A 23,614-nucleotide genomic window follows, 5' to 3' on the forward strand; every position below is an offset into this window, starting at 1 on the left:
GGATCAAATGAGGTATTTGTAAAGTCTCAGTGCCTGGCACATAGTGGACACTTAATAAATGTGTGTTTCCCTTTTTTTCCTTCCACTTCAAATGCCACATCTATACAGCCAAAAATGGACCTAGAACTGATTGGCATGTTTGGCTATAACTACATCCACTTTATTTGAGTATGCTACAGCTATGAAACAATTATATTAACTAACATCAGCTAATGATGAACATGTGTGTCTAACATGACTTTAGAAATTCAGAGACTCAGAGTTGGAAAGGATTTTAGGGATTACACTCCACCCCCATTTTATAGATGAGGGAACTAAGGGCCAGAGAAGTTAAATAACTTGCCCATAATCACACAGACAGTGGCAGAGGAAGGCTTTGAACTCAATTCTTCTGTTTTCAAATAAGGGGCTCTTTTTATACTACCATACGACTTTTGCTAAGAGATTGTTCCTTTTTCTGGTGGTGGCATAGATAGGAAGACTGAACATTATAGTCAGGAAATACTTTCTGATATCTAGGCTAACCAGCTTCCTAGGTCTTATCTACTGAATCATAGATGGATTATGAACTGTTTTAGAAGAGGGAGTCCCCACAGAGATGAAATCAGATATCTGTCATATACTCATTTATTTAACCTGAATCCTTCTTAATACACTTTAAACACTCAGAATATGCATTCTGTCCTCTGCGGAACCGAGGGATCATTATTTGCAACCACCACCTGTACAATATCATTTCACCCGCTTAGGAACTGCATTGGATTTTCAAACAGTGCCATGAAGACTAATATTGAAGTCTCTTTTTAATTTCAGAAGGGATTTTGAACCAGGAATTGGCTGTTTCTCTCCTCTGAGGCAATCTATGTGCAAACCTGTGGGGAAAGGAAAGTGTTTGACAGCTCTCCAGGAGAAAGAACGGAAAGAGCAAGCCCTACTTGTGGGGAGTGTTGGGAGCAAGCAATGCTGCTTTTTCTCTTGCCAGTTGATAGCAAAGTTCTTAATGGAAGAGGATTTCAATCAATACAGCCAGACAGCTGCTCTGTGTAATGGAATCAAACTAAAGAAGTGGTCTTCCTCTGAATATTGATATGAAAGGGGAGGGGGAAGCTTCAGGACTGGAAAAGCCAAGGAGCTCCACATTTATACCTGCCGATGTTTGTCAATATACTTTCCTATCAACAAACCACAAATGAACAGCCAAGGGAAGCCTTCTGGATGCTGAAGTGTGATGGTAGGGCCACCACTGTTGCGGCTGATGCTGCAGTAAGGAGTCTGAGAAGTTGGAAATTGCTCCAAATCCTGGATCCTGGCTCTGGCTGAAATATCAGGAGAGATTGGAATCTGTGGGAATTTGAGGAGCAAAAGGTAGGCAATACTGATAGACCAGCTGCAGCTCAGAACAAGGGATCCAGCCAGCCAAAGAAAGACAGAAAACAAGCTTGAACCAAGGCATCAATCTTAATTGAACTGAAGGAAATGTCATCTCTGGTAAAAGAGGATTTGGAGAAGAAACTGTTCAAACCTCTCTCACAGCATCTCTATGAATTTATCGAAATTGAATTCCCAGCCCAGGATAGATACTACCTCTGTGTATCAGGTAACTTACCGGTTGGATTCTTCTTTGTGTTAAGGAAGCCCTATTCTTAGGAGCATTCAATGAGACAGTGGGTGTTAGAGGGAAATGAACTTAGTACTTGACAGAGTTACTGTGCTTGGATTTGCTAATGAGTGTAAGTTCAACCATGCTAGTGCTGAGAACCAAGTCTCTACTGAATGGCAAAATCCAAAAAATTCAGTGTACCTTGTGCTATGGAAAAACCTTTTAGCTAATTGTTTAGAAACAAACCTCAAAATGTACTGGGTTACTTAGTATCCAAGAAGCTATCCTGTGCATTTTCTTTGCAGGTCATTGTATTAGCAGAAGATTTTTTTTATAAGCAAAGAATTATCCTTATGGTTTTAAATAATGGAGGGGCTGGACTATTTCGTTCAATTACTACCCATTTAGGGGAGTGGATTGCTCTTTTCTCTTGAGGAACAAGAAATGAGTCCTTAATTGTCAGATGGAAATTAAGTTTTGAACTATTTTTTTTTCAAGGAATAGAGACTGAAACTGTGCTTTCATTGGTAGAACTACCAGATGTGGAAACTTTTTACCCGAGTAAGACCTCAATTTCTCTACACCTAGAGTGTCAGTAGAGAGGTTCCTGGAGTATTAGAGGTTAAGTGGCAGAACCTAGATCTGCTGGACTCAAGTCTGACTCACTCTTTATTCACTGACATGTTATCTCTCATTATTTTTCTAAAAACAACACTATTAAAAAAAACACCTCTTTTCTTAAAGCTCTCTGTTATGATACTTTTTTGATGGTAAGTAGGTTGTAAAGATGGAAAAGTAATGAGAAACTTTCTCTTGAATATATATATGTATATAATTGCAAATTAACTGCTTTAGGGATTTTAACAAAAAGAAGATAATATTATAAAAAAGGCAAATTAAAAAATTGGCAAATTATCCTCTAGCCAAGAATCACTTAGTTTATACTGGGCTTTGTTTCTCTACTATTTATATTTTATGCATATTCAGTCAGTAAGTATTTATTAAACACCTACTATATGCCAGGCACTGTGTTAAGCTCTGGAGATAAAAGACAAAAGATGACCCCTGCTCCCAAGGAGCACATAGTATAATGGATAGCTTACAAATATTGTGCAAGTAGAAGCAGCAATTAGAATTCTAAAGGTCTATATTAACTAGTCTGCCAACTGGATTTCTACTACTAGATGCCTACTACATTTCTAATTATGGTTTGCTTCATCTACAACATGACTTTTGAACGTAGATGTGAATCCTAGCTATTACTAAGTTATATATACAGCAAAACTTCTCTAACTTTTCAAGGGAGTAGGAAGAAAGAAAATAATATAGGAAACGATTTTCCTCTGGCCCTTCCTTAGGTCATCAGCAACCTTCTCAAAGACCAGCTTACTGTAGTTTATGTCCAAACAGAAGAACATCTACAGATGCTAAGAGTTTTCAAATACTCTTACTGTGGACTCCCCTACTCTGTGTCTCTTCTTCTCCTACCCCCAACTATCAGTATAGTGTAACTGGGAAATGTCTGACATTAGCTGAGGCCTTCTGGGCCATGCTTTCATAGGGTCCAGTTTCATGTAAACTGAGTTAGTTAGAGACAAAGGTGGGCCTTGGGAGTAGAAAGAAATTGATTATCAGATTATCCAGTATAGAGTACAGGAAAAAGGCCAAAAGCAAGAAGAGGAATGTGTGTGTGCTAAAATGATGCAGTCACAATAATGAGTGAAAGGGATCCAACCAGTGGAATCAAAACTCTAAGGGAAAGACAACAAAATCGAGGAGCAAGTTAGAATAAGGAAAAAAGTGAAAGCAAAGAGTTCCTTTGTCTTGATGAATAAACTGTTGGTCTCAGGAAAGTATTTAAGCTGTGGTATGTATATTTAACCCTCTCTCTTCCCTTCTCACCTTTTGGATGAGCCACAGTTCTAGACAATTGTTCGTTGATACTGGTAAGCAGTTATCCTTGGACAGCAATGATAACCCCGCAGAATAACTGAAAAGGAATCATTTATTTCAAAAGAAGGTACTAAGACCTCTTTATTAGTTTCACAGCAAACAATAAAAGAGCATTTACTAATGATTTTTGAGAGATGAGTGTAAATTGTGGGAACCTAATAAAATAATCAGTTGCATTGAACCTTAGGTCCACTGTCATACACAAACCACTACCCTCAAAATCTTAAGACAGAGATAACTTAGCACTCCATTATTGAAACTGAGTCATAATAACAATAGTATCCATATCTATGGAACTTTATACAAAGTGTTTTAAATGGTTCATTGTATCCATACGGGGAGCTCTGTGAAGTAAGTAGTGTATTATTACTCCTCATTTTATGGATAATAAAGCTGAAGCCCAGAGGGGTAAATAGAGGGGATTGTACAATGATAATGGCCTTTCCATTATCTAGCACTGTACACTAATATACTTTCATAATGTAAGGGAAGAATCATAAGAACTCATACATCCAATTAGTCAAATATGTTTTGTAATCAAATGTTAGCTGACGAAGTTAACATTCTTTTATTTCCTAGAATGGGATTACCCATTCTTAGGTCATATGACAGGCAGTGTGGCATAGTGGAGAGAGAATTGATCTAGAACCTGAAAAAGAGGTGAGGTCAGGTCCTACCATGGACACTAGCTATAGGAACCAAGGCCCATACTTCTCAGTCCTCTGGATAAATCTCTAAGACTATAAGTTGAAGAGGAGGTATGGACCTACATTGTTAGAGGGCGTTTACTCATTTGAGAATTCTCTGTACCAATGAAATTGCAGACTCAGTCCCTGTTCCCTGTGTTGGGTAATAGAACATTTAAAGCTAGTTCTCAAAATATTGTTCGTGCCACAAGTCCTTTGATGTCTCCAGTAACTCAAAAGGACTCCTTTCCCCTCCTTTCTACTCTCAAATCTCACTTAAAATGTAAGAAAAAAATGTATTTTCTTGATTTCCAAGTCATTAAGCTATTCAATTCAGTTCAACATTTAGTTGAATTGATTCAAACTATGGAGAAACTTTATATTTGCAGAGCTTCCATGGTATGTTCACAACTCTGTTAGGCACTATGAAACAAGATTAAAAAGGAGCAAGATATGATCTCTGCATTCAAGGAATTTAGGAACCAGATGGAGAGACAAAACTAACATACACGAAAAAACTAATACCCAAGCCACGATATAATCCTATGGAAGCTTTTCTGACTCCTTTGTAGTGCTAATGGCTTTCCTCTATTGATTATCTCCAATTTATCTTGTATTTAGTTTGTATATACAGAGTGGTTTGCATGTTGTATCCCCCTGTTAGACTGTGAGCTCAAGGACTAATTTTGCCTCTTTTAATATATCTTCAGTGCTTAACAGAGTGCCTGGTATGTAGCATGTACTTAATCAATGCATGTTTATTTGACTTCATTCTCACCCTAATCCTGGGACACAGGCAATGGATGTATTATTTCTTTTTCCATTTTACAGATGAGGGTGTGAAAGTAGCTTGTTTAAGGACATGGAGCTAATAAATACCACAAGGGCAGCCATGAATTAATACTGTATTTTACCCTCACCCCTAGACGAATTGTAGTAAAGGGAAAAAACTACAACTAAATATATGTTAAGTGATGTAGCATAGACCATTATAGGAGAGGAATAGCTTGGGCTGGTGTTGGTCTCCCTTCAGAAATGATTGAGTTCTCACCTTGGTCCCTATGTGAGGAAGAGGGGATGGGAGTTGAGGACACAGAGGAATAGGAAAGGCAGAGAGTCAAATGATAACAGGTAGGTGTGGGATAGAGAGATGATGATAATGGGATTTTCAGAAGGAAAGGTGCCTAGAGGGAGAGGAAAGCTATCCTGATTTTAGCTACAGAGTGGATCTAAGCACAGTTCCCTAATCCTACTGAATTCTCTTCAAACTTTATCACAACCCTCAATTGGAGGACTTTTTTTCTGAAATGTAAGAAGGTGGGGAGTGGAGAAGCAGTGAGCTAGGAGTGAGGAGCTCAGTATTCATAGGGCAAGCATTTAGATAGCACTTTAGGGTTTACATAGCATTTACACATGTTATCTCCTCTGATCCTCACAGCAACCCAGCACTATTATTATCTTCCCCATTTCACAGATGAGGAAACTTAGCAGAAAAAGGTTAAATGATTTCCCTAGGGTCAATAGCTAATATGTTTCTAAGATAGGATTTGAATTCAGGTCTTCCTAACTCTAGGTCCAGTACTGTATCCACCACCAACTGACTGCATCAGCTTGTGAAACTCACTTAACCTCTTTAGGCCTCAGTTTTCTTCATCTAGAAAATGAAACAGTTTCTTTCCAGTTTTAATATACTGTAACATATCATAACTTCAACTAAAGTTCAACAATACAGTAATTAGGATAAGGGAAATGTGTTCGTATGATTGAAATTATTACATTTAGTGTGGTTTATATTTTGGACTATACCTGTGATTTCATTGACATAGGGAACGTTCAGTGAAGAAACTCCCTCTCCCAGTATAGTTAGATATCTGATCTGCCTCTTACAGATTATCGTCTATGGGCTATGAGAAATTTAGTGTCACCCAAGGTCAAATAGCCAGTATACATCTGATGTATGACTTGGAGCCAAGGCCATTGCCAGGCCATCTCTCATTTAGTATACTGTACATTAGTAAATATCCTTCAGTATAAACCTATACAATTTCATAGGTAGTAAAATAAATCCTTTTATACTTTAAACAGAAGTTAATTTCAAGTAGAATATCATCATGTGATACTCCCTTGTTCGATACAGCTCCTAATCTTTGTACCCCTAAAACTCTTGTGATTTTCGAAATCCATGAGAACAAATCAGCTCATTTGTTTGTTTCAGTTTCAGGGACCTCAAAAGGAATGTACACTTTTCTCTTAGCAAGTTACTATTTTTTTCTTCTCTGAAATTTGCTTACTTTTTGTATTTTGTACATTCCTAAAAACAAATGATTTAGAAATAACTTTAGTCAGTTTTTTCTGTAATACACTAAAAAGTACATGTAACTGTAAGATAAGTAGGTAAATACACATACATATATGTATATATAAACAGATACGCCCTGATGCTCCCCATGCTTCCTATATTTCTTCCACCTATTTCTCATCCTTCCTTTCTGTAATTTATTGAGATTGGCAGGAGAAAGGAAATACATTAGGAAGCAGCAACCTTTTTCTAACTACATGTGGACTACACTCAGCTTGTGGTTCCTCCTCAGAATTCATTCTCTGTATCTATGAGATTACTTTCTACTAAGTACTTAACTATCCCAGACAATGAAAAGTTTCCTCTTCTGTGGAAAGACCAGGTGCCTCAAATCTCTTGTGTACAAAACACTATACTAAGGATAATCACTAAAGCAGTAATCTAAAATGCCAAAAAGTTAAAAAAAAAATCTCTGAAGACATGAAATGAAGTCACATTCAATTTAATTCAACATTTGAGATTCAGCATGGCCCAATAGCATTGAAATGAGAGAGAAGACCTGGTTTCAAGTCCCACTGATTTTATGACTCTCAGCAAGTCACTTAACCTGTCAATACTCCAGACAAAAATTGCAAAGAAGGTGCCAAGTGCATTGAAGAAGGAAGTTTCCTTACATAAGAATTCTTTATGCCAGTGAAATCACAAGTCTGTTCTCTATACATACTACATGCAAAACATTATTTGTCAGTCTGATTCATGACATTTTTGTTTGCTATCTGTGTACTGCATTCATCACACAGAGAGGGACAGATAGTAAATATGCACAGAACTGGGTGCTATTCTGGGAGTACAAAGACAAAAAAATGAAATAGTTGTGGTCTTCAAGTAGCTTGTATTTTTACTGTTAAAAATTGTAACATACAAAAAAAGAAATAAAGCTTAATAAAATATGATCCAAAGTGGGATAGGAAATACAGGGTGAGAAGGATGATAATAGTAATATATAACATAGCACTATACAGCATAGCTTAGTATAGAATAACTCCTAACCTAGGAGGTTCCCTCTACCAATTAAATCACAGATCCAGTCCATATCCTTATAAAACACAAACACACACACACACACATACACACACACATTTGACACATAAAACTTTACAGCTTGTTGGACTGGAAGGGACCTTACAGACCATGCTCTAATCCAATCCCCATTTTTCAATTGATGAGAAAGTCAAGGTCCAGAAAAGTGAAGAAAACACTTTTTATTTTTTAAAAATACATTGGAGCAACTTTTTAAACCATTTAAATAGGCTATTTTATTTTAGAAATACACTAACATTTTTTTTAAATGTTTAAAAACATTTTTAAAAACATTCCAAAGATTCTAGATTGAAAATTAGTGATACACACTAAAATTCTAAAGACAACACAGGCCAGTTCTGTGCATATTTACTATCTGTCCCTCTCTGTGTGATGAATACAGAACACAGATAGCAAACAAAAATGCCGTGAATTAGGGTGACAAACGATTTCATTAAATCATTTCTAATACTGTGGTCCTTATGGAGCAAGTAACAAGAAATAAGAGGAGACCATTAGATACATTTGAAAAGAGTCTAAGTAAATTTGGAGATATGAATTTAGGTTACTGTTGACTAAAAAGGAGCAGCCAAAGGCCAATTTTAAATTGGGACTAGTTTTAACAATCCACAGAAATTCCACAGACAAAAAGAAAACATATGAGAACAGAGTTTCTCTTGACAACAGCAGTCATGCTCCTTTTAGCAAGATTCAGGTCAGAAGAATGGGAAGCTTAAAGATGAAAATGCAGTAAAATAACACTAACCACAGGAGACAGGTATCTGGAGCTTTTAGTACATTACTTTCTGCTCATGAAAAGCTTTCATTTTTCATAAGAGAAAGTTTGAAAAAATTAAACATATAAAACACTCAACATTTAACTATACTTTGCACATCACAACGCTTGGACTCCCTCACACATACACACTTACTAGACCAAATTGCATTTGTGCCATATTGTTATAAGTCTCTGTGGGAGAGTTTAAATGAAATGTTTTGTACTTGCAGATCTGAGTCAAGCTAGGGTCTTAGTTTGAAATGGTGGGTCACTCCTATTAGAGTTTCTCTACAACGTATCAGACAGTCTCCAAATATGGAAGAGTTGGGTTCAAGCCCTCTGACTGATCCATACTGGCCTCACGATCCTTGACAAGTGGTTTAATCTCTCAGTGCTCTATCTAACTTTCTAATAATATAAGTTTCAGAGAAAGTGACTAGCTACATCAGTAGAAGGAGTTTCTTTACCTAGATGCTCCCACTAGCAGTCAAACCACAGATCTAGTCCATAGTCTTATAAAATACATACACATACCTGACACATAAAATTATAGGTATTAACAAGGATTTTGGTGAATACTCCATTTTAATATACTACTTTCATCTCTTAACTTTTATAATGTTAGATTTCAGAACTGATAGAAAGTCACAAGTTAATCAACAAATTAACTACAAATTAATTACAAATGAGCCAACTTCTCCCAAAGTCCAAGATACTTACTTAGACCTTGAGCACATGTGAAGTACTTGAGGAACTAGTAATGACGAACTATCAGTTCTAAAATCTAAGCCAAGCTAATAAGATCATAGTTTTAGAGCTGGAAGGGAGCACAGAGATCATCAAGTCTCATCCCCCACCCCCACCCCATTTTATAGATAACAAAACTGAGGCCCAAAGAGTTCATTGATTTGCCCAAGGCCATAGAGATAGGAAGTAGCAAATCACACTTGAATCTCTGTCCCTTGATTCCAATTCCAACATTTTTCCACTTCACCATCCCCAATTTTATCCTACCTTTGGTGGATATAAAAGACTAAACTACAGTGAATTACAATAGCAAATACAGTAAAAGATAGGTCATAGCCTCATGGGTTCTCAGTTTTGGATCCCTGCATATAAAAAACACACTTTTCAGAAGCCTCATCAGGTAGTTCAAGTTGAATTCCCTAGGGCTACTGTTTGCAACAAAGTCATCCTTCTTCTCTCCATCTTGATGATCCAATCTAGCACAGATGTAAAGTTGGCTCTTCCTTCTAGAAAAAAATTTTTTAAATACCTTGCTTGGCAGAATTCCAGTGATCACTTTTTTAATAAACCTCAACACTTCATCAGTTTCCCCAGTGTCTCATACTTTAGTGTCAGATGGTTTGGTTAGTTTGTTGGTGACCAACGCAACCACAGCAACCATTACAATATTAGTAGTCCAAACACTAAATGTAAACTCCTTTATTCTAAGTAAGGTTCACACAAAACATTCTTGCCCACTGTCACACTAACCACTAAATGTTAAAGATCAGACATTCATTTTGATAGGAACATTTCTATATAGCTTGCCACAAACTGAGATACCTTCTCTTCCAATTGATCAACAACTTTTTGTTCAATTGACCTAACTCCTTTCAATTCAGTAGCTAAAGGATAGGCATTTCAAAAGGCATTTGTAAAGTAGAAAGTGTATTACAATTACAAATTAAGATAAATGATGGGCATGAAATGAAGGCTATAATCCTAAAAAAAGAAAGAAAGAAAAAAGAAAGGAAGGAAGGAAGAAAATTCAAGTAAAACATTGCATCTCAATTAGCTTGATCCTATGATTCCCTGGGAGAATATCCTTTTACTCACCATAGTTATTATGCAATTATTATGCAATTCTACTTCTGATGCTATTAAAACCAATCCGATGATGTTTTATCTATCTAAACACATTTCTGTTTTAAGAGAATGTGATAAATTTCCATTTTGCTCTTGCATTAATACCCATATTGCAATTTAATTTTGTTGGCAGCAGAATGCATGCATGGAGATTACAGGCTGGGCCAACTCCAGCCAAAATGGACTCTTTGGTTCTTGGCTTAGGAATATTCTTAGAGTCTCATAGGCTCCAAAGAGGCTATTTTGTCAAATTAAAGCATTTATGCTTCCTTTATGCCACAGAATTTTCCCAAAGTGTTTAAATACTTAGTTTCCTCTTAGTTTGACATCAGTGGTACTGTTAAGCACTCATGTAAGATCAATTTCAATTAAACAAACATTTATTAAGACACTTATAGATGTAACATAGTATAATGAATGGAATTAGAAGAGACCCACGTTCAAATTCTGCCTCCAATACTTACTAGCTGCTATGTGATTATGGGTATCATTTAATAATCAAATATCAGTTTCCTCATCTGTAAAGTGTAGACAGAAATATCTACAGAACCAAATGTGATAATGGATGTGGAGTACTTGTAAATCTTAAAAAAATAGATAAATGTTAGCTGTAATTTTTGGGCTTAACAACACTGTGCTAAGTACTAGCAAACTAGTTTTCTGAGCATGAAATTATACAAATAGATATGAGAAATAAAAATAGAATTGCCTTAGAAATATTAAAATTTCAGAAGTTTTCCACTTATTTAAAAAAACTAATTTAAACATTATTTTGGTTTTGTTTTTTATAGTGTGAAACTAATGAGATAACATACACAAAGTAATTTGCAAACCTTAAAGAGCTATACTGTTTTGAATAAAAAATATTTCTAGATAATTTATTTTTAAAAACAACATCTTACTCCTTGAGTATACAGTTACCCAAAGTTAAGTTTGAACATGTACATTTTTCAATGTTTCTGAACAATTTCATCCATTCCCTTCTGCTTTATCATCGTTGTGATAAATGTGAAAATATTTACAAAATGCCTAGCTCTACATGTGATATAGTTTTTGTAAATATAATACTAAATGATCCACTTTGGGAGCAAATCCAACATCTTATTGTCAGTAGTAAGCATGCTTAAATTAAATTAAATTTGGCTAACCAAAGTTGTTACATCTTTTCATCTCAGAATATCATTGGCTGTGCCTTGTAATCACTTTTGTTTTTTAACCCAGATCAAGTCATTTTGTTAAGTGCCTATGTGCTGGACACTGCTAATCTCAGAAGAAGAAATTTTATCCTCTTTCTAAAACTCCCACTGTTTCTGAACTTTGAACCCCATCCCTTCTCATCACCTCCAAGATGGGGTTCCTTCATTTATCCTCTTGGCCCGTAAGGCCTTTACTTTTTTTCTCTATAAACTCCTCCCCTTCCACTTTCATACATTCACAGCTCATCCCATGCAAAAAGAAGGAGAACCCAAAGCCCTACATCTGACCATTTTATCTTCATTAATCTTTTGGAGTACCTTCCACAAAAATCTATACTATTACTTTCACTTCTCCTCCATTTCTCTTATAATCTAGCTTCTGCCCTGAATACTATATCAAAATGGCTTTCATGTAAGTGACCAGTGATTTCCTCCTGGGGAAATTCAAAGATTTTTCTTAGCACCTTCAAGCACCATAAGTCATTTCACATGACTGACATTGAAACTCTCTCATCTCTTCATTTCCATGAGCCTGAGCTTCTCTAATTTTCCTAAATCTTGGGTGATTCCTTTTGTGCTTTTTACTCTTACCTCACCCTCTGCCTTGTTCCTAACTCTTGACATTGTCCAAGGCTCTATTCTTTGCCCTGCGTCCTCTTTTTAACCAGTAGGAGTCTAGGACTGATGGGCTTTATAAGGGGCCCGAAAGAAAGGCTCAAGGGACTTACCAATAGTGGCTAAGAGTACAACCCTAGTAACCTCAAGCTAGTCACACTTGTAGTGGATCTCAAGATAGGAATATTTGATGGCAAACTGGATCACGCCAAAGTGGAAAATGAGATGAATCACAGTCAATGCAATAGAGAAAATTGGAGTCATTGACCTGGTTGTGTAACACAGAGTAGAAAGTCACAGCAAATGAAAATGTAGCTGAAGAAAAGCAATTACCATTGGAAGATTCCAAACAGAAGACTTTTTGATCATCTGCTACAGTTTTCAATGCCCCTCTAACAACCCTCTCACCTTCTGAACCTTAAAGGATGTCTCATGGCATTTGGCTAGAATTTTTGTGGCATAAGAATATTAAAAACTAAACTCAGTGCCTTTCTCCCCATACCTCTTTTTCAATTTGCCCAGGCTAAAAAAACTTGCAGTCATATCTGCTACCTGTCCTTACTTTTCTATATCTTATTGTCATTATGTCCCTTTCTCTTTCATTGAAAAGTCTTTTCAGATTTTTCTGTTAATTTCCAGTGCCTTTACAGACACTCAACATTTCATGACTAGATCACTCTCAAAAGTGTCCTAACTGGTCATTTTACTAGTTCACCTTTTTTTTCCCTTCCAGTTTATCCTGTATGCCATTGTCAGACTATTTTCTCTAAAACAGGACTTTCATTCCACTATTCAAGAAATTATAATGTCAACCACTGCTTACCACTGTTTCAAGACTATGCAATGTCAACATTTTGTGTACCTTCTCAATTGATATAGAGTTTTTAGGAAGCTGCAAGGGTTAAAGAATTTATGACCCAAGGGCTAAGCTACTGATGAACCTCTAAGAATTTAAGTAATCTGGTCCTGAGACAATACATACAACCAAGTACTTGACCTAGTTTGGTAGAATTTTCCAGAGCTTGCATTTTATTGGTATGGTCTTCAAGAACTCAAGATCACCTAGTCAGAATGAATCATCAGAGTGGGGCAAAGCCAAGATGGAGGAGTAACAGCAGGGACTTTCTAGAGCTCTGCTCCCAAGCCCAGCCAAATATCTGTAAAAAATGGCTCTAAACAAATTCTGGAGCTGCAAAACCCACAGAATGATGGAGTGAAGCAAATCTCCAACCCAAGACAGCCTGGAAGGTCTCTGGAAGGTGTCTATCTCAACACCCTGGGAGCAGAACTCGGTCCAATGTGAGCTGTATCAGCACAGACAGGACCTGAGAAGGCCTTGGGGAGACTGAATATCTCACACCTGTGGTGGTTTCCAGGCTTCATGACCCCAGAATACTGAGGATAAATTGGAAGGTCAGTGGGAAAAGTCTGTGGGACCAGTGCAGGAGAGTGGAGTTGTCCGGCCCCAGTCCCAGGGCTGCAGAGGAGGGAGGGGCCAGAGGAACCCACTGCAGCCACAGCAGCTGCAGGGGTAGCTGCAGCCACTGTTTCTGGAGCTCTAGGTGCACAGATTGTGGGGGAATCAAGCAGCTGACAGTACACCCCCCACCCCCACTGGATGCAGAGATCTACTTTGACAAAGATCTCAAAAGTCAAGTAAATGGCTGGGGAAATGAGTAAAAATCAAAAAAAGAATCAGACTATAGAATCTTACTTTGGTGACAAGGAAGACCAAAACATACAAACCGAAGAAAACAAAGTCAAAGCTCCTCCATCCGAAGCCTCCAAGAAAAATATTCAATGGTCTCAGGCCATGGAAGAGCTCAAAAATGATTTTGAAAATCATGTAAGGGAAGTAGAGCAAAAATTGGGAAGAGAAATGAGAGTGATGCAAGAAAATCATGAAAAACAAATCAACTGCTTGCTAAAGGAGACCCCAAAAATGCAGAAGAAAATAACACCTTTTAAAATAGACTAACTTAAATGGCAAAAGAGGCTCAAATAGCCAATGAGGAGAAGAATGCTTTAAAAAGCAGAATTAGCCAAATGGATAAGGAGATTCAAAAGCTCATGAAGAAAACAGATCTTTAAAAATTAGAATGGAGCTAATGATTTTATGAGAAACCAAGAAATTACAAAACAAAACAAAAGAATGAAAAAATAGAAGATAATGTAAAATATCTCATTGGAAAAACAACTGACCTGGAAAATAGATCCAGGAGAGACCACTTAAAAATTATGGGACTACCTGAAAGCCATGATCAAAAAAAGGGCCTAGACATCACCTTTCATGAAATTATCAAGGAAAATTGTCCTGATCTCCTAGAACTAGAGGGCAAAATAAATATTGAAAGAATCCACTGATCACCTCCTGAAAGAGATCTGAAAAGAAAAACTCCCAGGAATATTGTAGCCAAATTCCAGGATTCCCAGGTCAAGGAGAAAATATTGCAAGTAGCCAGAAAGAAACAATTTGAGTATTGTGGAAATACAATCAATATAACACAAGATCTAGAATGAATCATCAGAATAGGACCTTAGGAGAACAGAAGCAATCAGGAATTTCATCAGGTCATTCAAGAACCCAAGCTTCTCATGAAGTTTAAAACAGAGTATGCTTTTCAAGTTCTGTCTCCCCCAACCTAGAATGCCTACCTTCATCTTTTCTTATTATATAAAAAATTCAATTCCTCTGTTCTCTTCAAAGATTTTCCCCAGCTACTTCAAAACCCCAAAGATCTCTACCTCTTCTGAATTTACTTCTGTATTTAACAATCAGCAACATTTCATTTACTCCCCTTTGTTTAAATACTATTTTGTACTGTTTTTTCTCCATGTTTACCCAATAACCCTAAACATGTTAGAAGACATATGAGTAGCTAATAAATACCTATTGATTAGTTAATCAATGATAGATTGATTTATTGATTTATTGTTATTGATTTATCAATTGATAGATTATCAGCTGATAGATTGATAATGCTAGGATTCAGGGACTCTGGGCATTGTCCTTTTTGTTGAATCATTTCAGTTATGTCTAGTTCTTTGTGATCCCATTTGGGATTTTCTTGGCAAAGATATTGGAGTGGTTTGCCATTTCCTTTTCCAGTTAACCTTACAGATGAACTAAATTAAAAAGGGTTAAAGTTAAGTGGCTTGCCCAGATCACACAGACAGTAAGTGTCTAAACCCAGATTTAAACTCATCAAGATAAACCTTCCTGATTCCAAGGCCAGTGCTCTATCTACTATACCACCTAACTTCCTGGACTATGTTCTTAACACACTTAATACTGATATGTGATGATAAATGAGTTATTTTAACTCCAGGGAACATTGCTTTACATTTTATTTCAAGGGCATGTTTAAATGTTTCAACTGGAACTAAATAATATCAATTTTGTTACACTTAATGAATTTTTAAAAAGTCTTTAGGGATCTGAATCCATCATACTACAGCCATTTGAAGGGTATATGAGAAACCAGCTTTGTTGTATTGTCAGACCACCAAAGATAGAAACGCTCATGTGGAAGACAGAAGGGACCTACTTCTGGGAGAAGATAGTCTGTTTTCCCCTGCTGTGTGGGTGGCAGCAGCTTCTTTCCCATTGGTTGCATAGCTGAAACGTGCTGCATCTTTCAACCTGCCAGACTGAGACAGTCTCTCTCTCTCTCTCTCTCTCTCTCTCTCTCTCTCTCTCTCTCTCTCTCTCCCAATCTCCCTCTCTCTATATGTGTGTGTGTCTGTTTCTCTGTCTGTCTCTGTCTCTGTCTTTCCCTCTCTCTCAACTTATCAGGGGTGAGGGGGTCTGTCCACCTACAGCACAGGCATCATGAACTAATGGTATGCTAGATCCAGCTTATATCAGTTCAAAAAAAGGGGATTATTAAATTTTCAGCATGACTATTTACATCTAGGAAATTAGCAGTTGCTAAAAATCAGAACTTGATGATTGTTTTGTTCATTGTCTAGACTTCAGGAAGTGATCAAGACAATATTAATAATGTCAATTAAACTGTTTGCATTTTGGGAGAGAGCCAGCAATTAAACATTTATAAGCACATCCCTGGACTTGGTCAAGATGCCACTTCCTCTACATGTCAGCTTTTCCCAGTCTTTCTTCCCCTTCAGGGATCTGAAGACAGTGTGGAATTTATTTTTTCTCTCAAAGCCAGAAGACCAGGATGGCTTCTCCAAGCTCTCACCAACTCTGACCCTCAGTCTTGCAAGGAGCATTGAATAGTCAATCTCAACCAACAAGGAGAGTCTCATGCAAATGAACTTCAAAGCATAAGTTATATGTGTTATTAAAAATACTTATTTTTGTCTAGGTAGTTAATAATTACTCATACACTTCTATTTTAATCTTGAGAAATCATACATGAAAGTATAGGAGGGGCATGATGCCTGAGATTATTATTTCAAAAGTAGTACAGCATACACATGAAATTTCAGTTCTTTTGATAATGTTAAAAGTAAGTAAAAGTAAGATAACATTAAAAGTAAGCATTGGTTGGTGCCTGTACAGATCATCTCGGCACATAAATGTAGATCCAGGGTGATGTTGGCTTAGAAATTGAAGTTTCTCTTATTGTTTAATGTTATATTTTTCCAGATTTAAAAAATAATATAGTGATTTAAGGGAAGTAGTAGAGAGAGAGTGAAAACTGGCTGCAGAGTTCAGAAGATCCAAATCTGTGTCCTAAGTCACATACTAGCTGTTGCAGGCCTGTATAAGTCATTTAACTTTCTGGTGCCATGAGGCAAATCTCTGAGACCATAAGCTGCATAGAAAATCATTATCTGTATTGGCAGAAAAAGTTTCTTACCAATAGCTCAATGCACCAATGAGATCAGGTTGGACTAAAAATAAGTTACAATTTAGAGGGAGTCGGGTATGCCAAATGTTCACTGAATTGAGTGAGATTCAGCATCTGACTCTGACACCTGCTGCCAATGTACTTGAACAAGTCAGTTCTCCACTTTGGGCCTCAGTTTCCTTGTCTGAAAATGAATCAATTGGACTAGATGATCTCTAAGGTCCCTTCCAGCTTGAGGATTCTTCAATTTCCCTACTTGAAATAAATGACAATGTTGCTATAATTCATAAAGTTGTAGCAAAAGCATTAAAGGACACAGAATAGAACACTTTGAGTGCAATCAGAGAAAGTATTAAACTGAATTATTTCATTGTCATGTGAAAGCCTATGAAAACTAAATAGTTTTTATCTTTCAGTGACTAAAAGAGAAGAAGTGAAAATAATTATCGTGAAACACTACAGAATAGGTCTAGATGAAAAATATGAAGTAACCAAAAAATGGTCTTTGAATGATCTGGAGATGATTGATGGAAAAGAAGCAGATACTGTAAGTGCTGTTTTATAATATAAATATTGAAATCGCCTGCTAAATTTCCGTATCCACACATATTTCTGATACTCAATCATTGTTAAGATATATTTCATGAGTGATCTTTTGGTGAAAAGAGTTGGTTGGTATTTTTGTTCCATTTTTTGTGCATTAATATTTAAACCTTTTCTATTAAGCATAATAACTAGTCTAGGTTTCCCCAATCACTCTCCCTATAAATCTCAAAATCTTATCTGGTTGACTTTTAAATTAGCTGAGTTTACCCCTGCTCTCAGTTCAGTCTTCATTATTGTCCTCATTCCCACCCCTCACAACCACATGACCTCTCAATACCTCCATTCCCTTCCAGCAGGGATCACAACTAAATTAAGAGAATATAATTGGAAGGACCTTAGAGGTCATGCAATCTAACTTCCTATTCAATATAGGAATCTTATCTGTTCTATTCTTGGAAGATTATTATGTAACCTCTATTTGAACACTTCTAATCACTTCCTTAAAAAAAATCATAATTGTTAGAAAGTTCTTCCTCAGTCTGAGTTTAAATATGTTTCCCTATACCTTCCAGTCATCAGTGCTTCTCTCTGGAGCTACACAGAATAAATCCAATCTCTCTTCCAAATGATAATCTTTCGTTCATCTGTAGAAGACCATCATATTTCCTTTAAGTCATCCCTTTTTCCAGGATATCTATTTCCAGTTTCTTCAATAAGTCTCATTAGACATGGTTTCTAGATTCTTGGTGGCCCTCGTCAAACTTTCCCCAGTTTGTCAACATAGAATATAGTGCCAAGACTTGATTATATAATGCTTGTATCAGACGCTCTTTCCTGACAGAAAGGACCTGGGTTTAAATTTTGAGGATTTCTCTCTTCCCTAGCTTGGCTGCTCTCAGACAAATGAAACCTGGGAATGTTAGTAGTATCTCATACTTTCCAAAATATGTCCAGCAGCTCATTCATTGTATCAGTCTGGCTTATCTACTTCTATATAAGAATGCCTAGGAATATCAGCCTATGGTAACCTTCCCTTCCCCCTCCAAAGGGAGTCTATAAGCTCCCTATTTAAAGAAGCATTCAGGTTCATAAGGCATCAGACACAGAACAAGTTGTACTTATATTATTAAAAATACAACGTCCCCTGAACCAGTCAAGAATTTCTCTCCTCTTTCTAATGGGCCTCCACCTTCTCCTAGGGACCAATGCAAAATTCTCTATTTTGACTCCAAAGATATCATGAAATAAATGATCATATGCTTTCCTGAAATGAAGATATACTTTACAGCATACTTTTACTCTACCAGTCTAATAATCCTATTTTTTAAAGAAAGGAAAAAATTTGGATAATTTGGCATTAATAATCCTATAATGAATCTATCCTGACTCCAAGTAACTATCTCTCTTTTCTAAATGTTTAGTAAGCTATGTTAGAGTTTGCAGGAGACTGATGTAAAAGTTACTGTTTTGTAGTTTAAGAATCTACCCTTTTCTCCTTTACAATTTGGAATATATTTCTCCAACTGCAGTCTTTATCTCTCTTTTCTCCAGAATTCTTCAGACATTACTAACAGTCATTGTTTAATCACTTCCTCAATTTCTTTTAATAATCCAAGATGTAAACAGTTTTTGTTTAGACACTTAGAGTCATTTAAAGGAGCAACTTCCCCATCCATTTATCAAGGCTATTGACCACATTTGCTTTGTCTTTACCAGTTTAAAGATCGTTTATCCTTGTTTAAAAAAATAGAAGCAAAAAGTTGAAAATTTCTTTTCTTTCCATCATCTGTTAACATTATTTGCTCCTAATCTATCAGGCAATCCCTTCCTTCTTCATCTTCTTGCCCAAATGTGGGGTTATTTTTTAAAATTCTCTTTCACATTCTTAGTGTAATTCACAAATCTCAAGCCACTCTGGATCTTAGACATTCTGACGCTGTTCTTAGAGATTTGCGTCATTCTTCACATTCAATCTATGTTGGATACCCATCTTTCCATCTCTTACATATGTCCTTGTAAAATGTGAGATCAGAGAGCCCCCTGTACAGCCCCATTATTTTCTTTAGAAAAATTGCTTTTCTTCTTATATCAAAATTTCATTTTTATAGTCTCCCCTCTTTCATAAACTATATCCCATTTTAGATTCTCCCATCAAAAGTTTATTCCTGTGTTTTCTCTGAAAATTTTTGGGATATGTTTTTCTGAAATCTAAGATATATGGACTATATCCAACATCCCCATTCTCAGTATTATTATATGTGCTTATAAAGTTCAAGAGATATAATTTCTAGATAATGTCACTGTACTAATAATGCTAGCATTTTTAATAAAAGATCAGTGGCACTCTTGAATGCCAAAGACCATTATGGCCACAGACTCACAGCTCAAATGCTCTTAGAAAGGTGAATGTTTCAGAGGATGGCAATCAACTTTGATTGATTAATAGGTAATGAGAAAATGAATATTACAATGAGGGATCAGGCCTGTTCTAATGAACTTGAATGTATCATTTACTTCTGGGTTACCCCCAACCTTGGGGAATCTATTCAAAGAATTTATCCCTACCCAAATCTGAATAGCTCAACGGCTTCTCCACGAGGGTGGGATCTGAACAAGATTGTTAAGAAAGTTAATCCAATCTCATTATCAGTAATGTCTAGGAGACTGAACTTTGAAATGAGGGCTATAGAAAAAGGGGGAACTCTGGATCTCCCCAAATCATTGGTTATCATCTCTCAGATCTTTGCTTATGACACCTAGTGTTCTAAGAATTTTGTCTTCTCCCAGGTCTTGTAATTCAATTCTCAGAAATCAGCACATTTATTAAAATCATGTAGTTCTAAACAGAGGAGTTTAGAACCAGAAAGAGGTCAGAACTGAAGTGGAATAGAATTAAAACTAAATTTATGGAAAAGCAATCACATGACTGGCCCTTAAAAAGTGAATTGTCACAAACATGAAACATCATGATGTAGGACACTGGTCTGAAAATTAGGAGATCCTAATTCTGTTCCTGGATCTGTCACTTACTAGCTCTATTACATTAATCTGGCTACTTTACTCCTTTAGATACCTGCTCCTTTCTCTGTTTTATAAGATAATTCAATGAAATCATCTCTACATTTCTTTTCATCTTTAAACTCTTATGAAATTAAAGTGTCCGAGATTCAACAGATGGACTAAAAGACTGTGTGACATATTAATTATTTATAAGCACCCCAGAAGCATGAGGAATATTTTTCTTTATGTGGATACAAGGAATAATGTTTACTATGTACATATATGTAGGAAAAATGTTGATGGCTTGGTGCAAGGAAGCATTTCCTTATAATGAAATTTACTGTCTTTTAAAACACAATTAAAAAATAAATAAAATGTAATTATGCCTAATTAAGAAATGGATATATTCTAGCTTTCCCTGCCCATCTATTGTTTTAAATATTATGGTGATGAAAGACAGAATACAGCAGTAATTGATAAAACAGTATTAGTGGCCTCAGTAACCTTCACTGATTTATTTCTTACCTACCATGAGGTAGCCTACATTTTTTTTTCTACATGAAAAAGAAGTTACAAATGCACATATTCAATCGTCCTTTGCTCAGCTAATTGAATTATGCCTAAATTTTAAATTGAATAAATTGTTAAGATCATATTTATACTCTTGTATTCCCATGGATCCATGACCTCATTAACATCCCATTTGATTCAGGTCAAAACTAATCCATTTTTGCCCATTCCATACAATATTTGTCTGTTTTCCCCTAAAATCAGCACAAAGAGTCCACCCAACGCGCCAGCAGACATCCCAACATTCTCTTGACTTTGTGTAAATACCAGTGGAGAATACAATTTGTGCATGGTTGTCCTTTCCTCATGCTTCATGATTGCTTCATATATATATTCCTCATCACTTATTTCTTTGATAATATCCTTTACAGCACACTTGAGCTTTTATTTGAGTTTTTCTCCTTCTGTTGGCTGTCTTTTAGGTCTTTTTTTGGAGGGGGGAGGTTGTGGTAGGAACATTATTACACCTACTCATAGGATTATTATGATATAAGGAAATACACCATGGGGGCTAGACCAGATTACATGCATATATTTCTTAACCAAATGTGTATATTTCTTAAAATATCTTCAGTGTGCTTCTTAAGACTTTTAAGAAATGCATTGGATTCAATCAAAGGAGTTTTGTGTTAACTTGGCAAAAAGCATTGTGTTGCAACTACAGATCCAATATAGGGATAATGCAATGTATTCATTACTAGACAACATTTTCATCCTGATCTGAAGAATTAAGAATGAAAACTACAAAATGAAACATAATTTAGGATTAGGTAGATGGATTGTTATGCCTGAATAAAATGTACATAAGTTGATATCACAACTACTTGGCCATTTAGACATAACTGAGATATGAAAAAGTAGTACTGACAAACTAGAAGGAAAATTAGTTTAAAACGTCATGGGAATGCAAATTCATTGAAGAATAAATTATTTTTTCAACAGGGACAAAATGGACTTGTCTTCTAAAATAAGCACTTATAAAATTGTCAATATCAAATTAATAATGATTTGATTTGGTCCAACAATAACGTCAAATGACAGATGAATTGGCTTACCTTTCATGCCAGGATTAATCTTGTATCCTTCAAAGGCAGTAGATTGGCGGCATGTAAAATAGAAAGGGTAAAAAGTTTGATGCTCCACTTCTGAGCTTGGGATGGTAAAAATACCGCACCATTCAGAGGAAGGAAAAAAACCTCTCCTTTTGACTCTCCTTGGATTCTTTAAGGAAGTTCATATTATTATATTCCTTACTATTTTCAAATAAGTCCACATACACTGAGAAGGAAGGACAGCTAGGGTTAGTAATTCTATAGTTCTAGATGGTGTTTTATTTGTACTATGAGGGCAGTGGGACGGGAACATGTGTACCACTAGAATTATTTTACTTTATAGTTCGTTGGTAAAGGGGGAGGGGAGGAAGGAGTATCAAATAGGAACATTCATTATGAAGTGAACATGTTTAGCAGGATTGTTTCTGGCTTTTAAAAGTATCCTTAATATTGATATTTTTAATGCCTAGTAAACATGACAGATCCTGCAATGGGAATCAGTGACACTGTAGCATTTATCTCAGCGATTATGGCAAAAGTAATGACTTTTCCTCCCTCTCTCTTTTAGGATAACCCATTTTTTGATCTGCATTTCAAGAAAGTCTATCGTTTGGAAGCTTATAGTTGTGCTTCTAAATATGCCTTTGCCCGAACTGTAAACAAGTTGAATCATGCTTATCTTAAAAAGGACCTACAAATTGTGAACTTTGATGCTACCTACATAAATGATGATTCAATTTGGTCTTCCAACAACAAGGACTGTTTAGTCCTTATGAGAATATGCTTCTATGCCTTCAACCTCTTGTGTCTCTCTCTGTGTCCCCTGCCACTTTGATTCCATATGTTGCTTTCGTTCACCAGTCTCCTATTTTAAAAAATTTCCATGTTAAATATTGTTATTTAACAATTCCTCTCCCTTTATTTGTAACTATATTTTTGTGAAAAGAAAATGAATTGATTGAATGAAGTGAGATCTCTATTTACTCTTAACTACTCAGCATTTTATGTTTCTCTGTCTGCCTACCTATTTGCTCTTTAGTAATTTTTGAAGGAGTCAACTAAAAATGACAAATAAAATTGTTTACTGAATGAAGAATGAATTATCTAATTACTAAAGAGTACTAGGGGTATCAAGATACGCCTTCATTTCAATATGTAGTTTGATGTGCTGATAAATGGAGGCTGATAAAAGTTTTTAAATGGGTGGATCTTATCTAATTTTAAAAATATTTAAATAAAATTTACATAATGGTTGAAAATACATACAACCAACAGGGGATGATGTGAAGGTTTGGCTGTATGAGGGCTTTCATTCCTACTATAAAAATGTAAAAGCAAAGAATCTTTTCAGACTATGTCTTTCTCTTCCCATGAAATAGAACTGAAACATAGCCTTCTCTTGGTCTATACATCTACCCCAAATCTCTCACTTCAGAGATATAGGCTTCCCCAATGTGTGCCTACTTTTTATGCTACACCTGAATCTGATTCAACAAATTTTAGCTTAAAGGAATGATCCTGGATTATGTGGATCATGTCTCTCTGCT

The 23,614-nt window shown here is 36.0% G+C and overlaps 1 protein-coding gene across 1 annotated transcript; it reads left to right on the forward strand.

The window, feature by feature from the left end:
- Positions 1-1,394: 1,394 nt before the first annotated feature.
- EXOC1L (exocyst complex component 1 like) lies at positions 1,395-23,156 on the forward strand. The gene is made up of 3 exons (XM_072619277.1): positions 1,395-1,597; positions 17,316-17,446; positions 22,636-23,156. The coding sequence occupies exons 1-3, from the start codon at positions 1,477-1,479 to the stop codon at positions 22,900-22,902; spliced, it is 519 nt and encodes a 172-aa protein (XP_072475378.1). The 5' UTR covers positions 1,395-1,476; the 3' UTR covers positions 22,903-23,156.
- Positions 23,157-23,614: the final 458 nt, after the last annotated feature.

The sequence above is a fragment of the Notamacropus eugenii genome, chromosome 6 (genome assembly GCF_028372415.1).
Source record: "Notamacropus eugenii isolate mMacEug1 chromosome 6, mMacEug1.pri_v2, whole genome shotgun sequence".
In the NCBI taxonomy this organism is placed as follows: domain Eukaryota; kingdom Metazoa; phylum Chordata; class Mammalia; order Diprotodontia; family Macropodidae; genus Notamacropus; species Notamacropus eugenii.

What these genes read in the sequence shown, in the direction of transcription:
- EXOC1L (XM_072619277.1), top strand. Translation starts at nt 1,477, where the DNA reads ATGTCATCTCTGGTAAAAGAGGATTTGGAGAAGAAACTGTTCAAACCT. An exon ending in ATACTACCTCTGTGTATCAG is followed by an intron (nt 1,598 to 17,315) that starts GTAACTTACCGG and finishes TTTATCTTTCAG; the next exon opens with TGACTAAAAGAGAAGAAGTG. An exon ending in ATGGAAAAGAAGCAGATACT is followed by an intron (nt 17,447 to 22,635) that starts GTAAGTGCTGTT and finishes TCTCTCTTTTAG; the next exon opens with GATAACCCATTTTTTGATCT.